The sequence below is a fragment of the Tasmannia lanceolata genome, unplaced genomic scaffold (assembly GCF_043159265.1).
Source record: "Tasmannia lanceolata isolate RefF3 unplaced genomic scaffold, GAP_Taslan_0.1 ptg000004l, whole genome shotgun sequence".
Taxonomy (NCBI): Eukaryota; Viridiplantae; Streptophyta; class Magnoliopsida; order Canellales; family Winteraceae; genus Tasmannia; species Tasmannia lanceolata.
Window position 1 is genome coordinate 5,208,817 of NW_027518681.1, and position 4,493 is coordinate 5,213,309.

General features: G+C 36.6%; 1 protein-coding gene across 1 annotated transcript; it reads left to right on the plus strand.

The window, feature by feature from the left end:
* Positions 1-2,074: 2,074 nt before the first annotated feature.
* LOC143875754 (photosystem I reaction center subunit N) lies at positions 2,075-3,173 on the plus strand. The gene is made up of 3 exons (XM_077377357.1): positions 2,075-2,383; positions 2,773-2,819; positions 2,924-3,173. Exons 1-3 carry the CDS (start codon positions 2,173-2,175, stop codon positions 3,053-3,055), a joined length of 390 nt encoding a protein of 129 aa, XP_077233472.1. The 5' UTR covers positions 2,075-2,172; the 3' UTR covers positions 3,056-3,173.
* The last annotated feature ends 1,320 nt before the right edge of the window (positions 3,174-4,493 follow it).

Consider the following 4,493-nt stretch of genomic DNA (forward strand, 5'->3'; position numbering starts at 1 on the left):
TGTTTGGTTTTTTGGGAAAGAAACTCTGCAAGGAAAATCCTTGTAATTTTTTTTTTGCCTTTCCCGCATTTTCGAAGCATTTTTTACTGTTTGATTTACCAAGTTGGGAAGAAAAAAAATTTACTGGAAGAGTTTCTCAACTCTTTGGATGATAATTGCCTGGAAAATGAAAATATGCAATTTATAAGCTTTACTTATATCTTACTCTAAAACCATACGTGGTCTTTTTCTCTGAATCAAACACCATTACAGTAGCTGAATATGGTTTCATATGACGCATATCCATCACAAAAATGAAGGGAAGAAAGTTTATTCTCTGGACTCACAATCTTTCAATTAACCTGTACAGAGTCCCTTGAATCTGTGTTGGGCTTTTATTCATATGTTTGGTCTATATTTGATTTTCTTTAGATCTCATAATTGTGGAACAAACATCATAGGATCTATTGAGTTGGTGATACAAAATCACCGGTCCTATTTCATTCTTGGAGTGGGTTCCACTTAGCCCTTTTAAGTGGGATGTGTTTTCTCTCTATATATATGGTTTGCATATGAAAGAGGGGGTTTAAAGAAGAACATAAAATGTAGAGAGGAGAGGAGAAAATGGTAGGGCAAGACAAGAGGGCTTTTCTCTTGGGGGCCCTACGAGGGTTTTTATGGTAAAGCAAAAGCAAGGTACTTCTTCTTGAGGAGAGAGCTAGGGCAAGGCAAGAGAGCTTTTCTTTTGGGGCTTTAGGAGGGCTTTTGTGGTGAAGCAAAAGTAATGTTTTTCTTGAAGAGAAGGTTTATGGCAAAAAGAGGGGTTTTCTTTTGGGCTCTTGGAAGGCTTTCTGTAGTGAAGCAAAAAGGGTTTTCCTTATCTTCTTGTTTACTCGAGGTGTATTCTTCTTCCATCTTCTTCTCCATTGGATTTTGTCTATTGTAGCACAAGCATTGTGTTGGAGGATTTTCCAACGACTTCTCGAATGAGGGTTTTTTCATGTACTCGGTGTAGAGACTTGGAGGTTATTTTGTGGCTATGTAGAAAGTTGGAGAGAGGGATTTTACAGGTGGATGTAACATTGTACTATTGGTTCTAAATAGTGGATTTTTGTTGCCCTGTCCGTGGAGTAGCCTATTGTGGCGAACCAGATATTATCTTGTCTTCTTGTGGTTGCATGTGAGTTGCACCATTTTGTGGTTGTGGTTTGTTAGCATATATTTTCTCCATCTTGTTAGTGCAAGATCTTGGGTATTTCCTTGTGTTTGCCGGTGGTAGATTGGCGGTAGGTTTTGGCCGCCAACAAGATCAATATGATCTTTATATGTTTTAATTAAGAACAATATTCAGAATATTAGGCTCTGTTTCATTCGATGTAAAAATGGACTTGAATTTTTTTATATCCTCATTTTCATAGCATAAAACAAATTTTACATCCATTTTCACATCGAAAGAAACGGAGCCTTAATAACATAAAAAACATTGACTGCAGTTGATGGAAAGATTTATCCTTGGTTTCATAGTCATCTTCCCTTGATCAAATTGGTATTATGTGTCTTCAAATTTAAGGAAACATTTATCCTTGCTTTTGGAGAGATGATCTCTCTACTTGAAATTTATTTGTGATGAGCTTTGTGACTTTCTAAATTGACCTAGGGAACCTCAAGCTTCTCACCACAATCCTAAGCCCTTGTTTGTTTTAGATTTTGAGTCCAAAACTGATTATTGGACTAAAACCAATTAGCAACCGAAACTATCCGTAGCTAATGACTTTAAACAGTGACGAAATACCGAAGGTTGGGAATGGGTAATCAAAAAACCATTTGGGATGGATACTTAAATGGATTTGGTTTTCATCAGATTTTGTCTTATTAATTTAATTCGTCAGACGAAGCTGTTCTCACATGCAATAGCCATCTGCGAAATGCCTTTTTGCGATGGTCCCTAGCAAATCCTTTTTCCGTTCGTATTTTTTTAATAATGACTTGGATTTTTTATGCAAATATTTCAAAGCTGATGTGTCAATTCCCTTTGATAGAAGGGGGTTTCTGTAATTTAATACCCAGAAAATGGAAATAAATAAAGTTTGACCTGTGAAAATCAATTGTCTCATCCAAATTCCTTGAAACCAGTGGTCACTTTTGCTTGAGAGAGAGAGAGAGAGAGAGAGAGAGAGAGACCATCCATCAGCCATGGGGATAGCTCTGGTTTCTGTTACAAAGACTCAGAAGCTTTGGATTTCATCATCTATTCAAGCTGTTCATGGAAGAAGAAGATCATTGATTATCAACTCGATTTGGGAGAAGGAATTCAAAAGAAGAGCCCTCCTTTCTTCCTTCTTCTTAGCAGCATCAGCAGTGGAAATTCCCGAAGCCAATGACTCAAAACTGGCTCTCCTTCAAAGTAATTATTTTCTGCAATTTTTCTAAGTATTTTGGCTGCATAACCATAAACCATACACATGGTAGCTGCTTACTTGTTTGCAACTTCTTGTTTTGGTATCATTGACCCCCCCTTCATTTTTTAGCAGCAAAAATTACAGTGGGCCCCACATGTTTGGATGATCAAAACCATCATTCATTTTTTGGGGCCCACATTTTTCAATGATCTAAACCATTCATTTGTTGGCCCCCCGGAGGCCCTAGATAGTCCTTGCACTAAAAAACTTCTACATGATGATCTTAAATTTCAATCAAGTTTAACAAATTACGGATTTAGCAAAAATGAATTGAATAACTTTGCTTTTCATTAAACTAACTACTACTTCTTCTTTTTTTCCTGGAAATTATCAGAATATCTAAAGAGGTCTGGTGAGAACAAAATAAAAAATGACAAAGAGGTAGACATGTGAATGATTTTTCTTACATTTCTTTTTATTAAAAACCAAAGATAAAAATGACTAACCATGTTTTCTTTATTCTTTTTTGTCTGCATTTTTTAAAGAGGCTTGATAGTTATTATAAGCGAAACTACAAGGATTACTTTGGATTTGTGGAAGGGTCTCTCAAGGGGAAGGAAGGAGAGCTGTCTGAATCCGAGAAGGGTATTCTCGAATGGCTTCAAAAGAACAACTAACATGAGATTTATTACCAGTGGAACAATTAATCTCTACCGCCTCTTAAAATTCCATGATTATCTCTTTTTCTTTTCATTCTTGGGTGAGAAATAAATGGAATATAGTTCTCATATTCAATTTAGTGTACTTTGCTAAAAAATTTCTTAGATTTAGGCTTAGGCATTGTTTAAAAATGAACATAATCTGAATCTCTCATGATTTGCTTGGTTCTACCATTATCCTCTTATTTGCTCATATCATATGGATATTGTTGGGACCCAGGTTCAACTCACCCTTAAAAGCTAGCCGTTAAGGGGAGGGTGCGTGAGTCCTTATAAGCCCATCCACATCCATTCACTTTTACGATCTGGGATCTTTGCTTTTGCATGGAAACCCCAACAATCTCCCCCCTCAACAAAACCGAAATTTCATCCCAAATTCGGTAGAAGCGCTCGAAATGTCGGTTTTTCACTTTTTTGTGCTGAAATTTCTATAATTTTGGCCAAAATTTTGTAAAGTAATAAAAATTTAATATTTTATCTAAAACTTTGCCGAAAATTCCAAAATCTCGACCAAAATTTGGTAAATTTTGGCAATTTCAGTTTCGGAATATTTTGGACTCGGTCCTGACTGAAATCTGAAATTTCGGATTTCGGCAAAAATTTAAAACCTTGGTGCGAACTACGAGATCTTCCCCAAAAGGTTTTCCCCATCCTCGAGGGTACACAAGGGTTATAATGGCCCGGTACTGATACCACTTGTTGTGACTCAGGTAGAACTCACTCAGAAAAGCTAGCTGTTAAGGGGAGGGTGCCCAAGTCCTTATAAGCCCTTCCACATCCATTCATTTTTAGCAAGTTCTAATGAACTAAAGTGTTTTTTTAAAATAGACTTACATGGTTTTTTTTTTCTCTCTTTGATTTGCTTCAATTTGCAAAGCCAATCAAAGAAGTTTAAAACAGAGAGGTTTGCCTACATTAAAACAGGGAGTGCAGATATCATCTCCCATTCAAAGACTCTTAAACTTACATGTTCAATTTAAACAAAGGGGAAATGCCTTTTCCTCCAAGACTACAGTTATAAAACTTTGCCCCAAACAATTGTTGCAGCATTTTAATGGGAGGAATAGTATCCCCCCGATAAAATCCCCCCTTTAACGTTATTCGTTAAGTTTTAAAGGCAAAGAAAAACTTTATATCCTCAAGCAATGAATCATTTTCACAGAAACCATAGGGAGGGGGGGGGGGGGATATCATTTCCCTTTAATGGCCATGCCAAGAAATTCTCACAATTCTATCAAGGTCACACCTTGAACTTGATGTCACACGCCCACATGTGCATGTGTATGCTCACGGGTTCGAAGGATATGCAAATTACACTTTATTGTTGATTAGTATATAAATTATCATAGTCAAAGAGAAGGAAATGAAAGAGAAGATAAGGGCCAAAAGGCCCATT

Bases quoted from the DNA above. Each gene is read 5' to 3' on its own strand.
- LOC143875754 (XM_077377357.1), top strand. From the start codon at position 2,173: ATGGGGATAGCTCTGGTTTCTGTTACAAAGACTCAGAAGCTTTGGATT. The intron at 2,384-2,772 runs GTAATTATTTTC...GGAAATTATCAG, and splicing joins AAAACTGGCTCTCCTTCAAA to AATATCTAAAGAGGTCTGGT. The intron at 2,820-2,923 runs GTAGACATGTGA...CATTTTTTAAAG, and splicing joins AAATAAAAAATGACAAAGAG to AGGCTTGATAGTTATTATAA.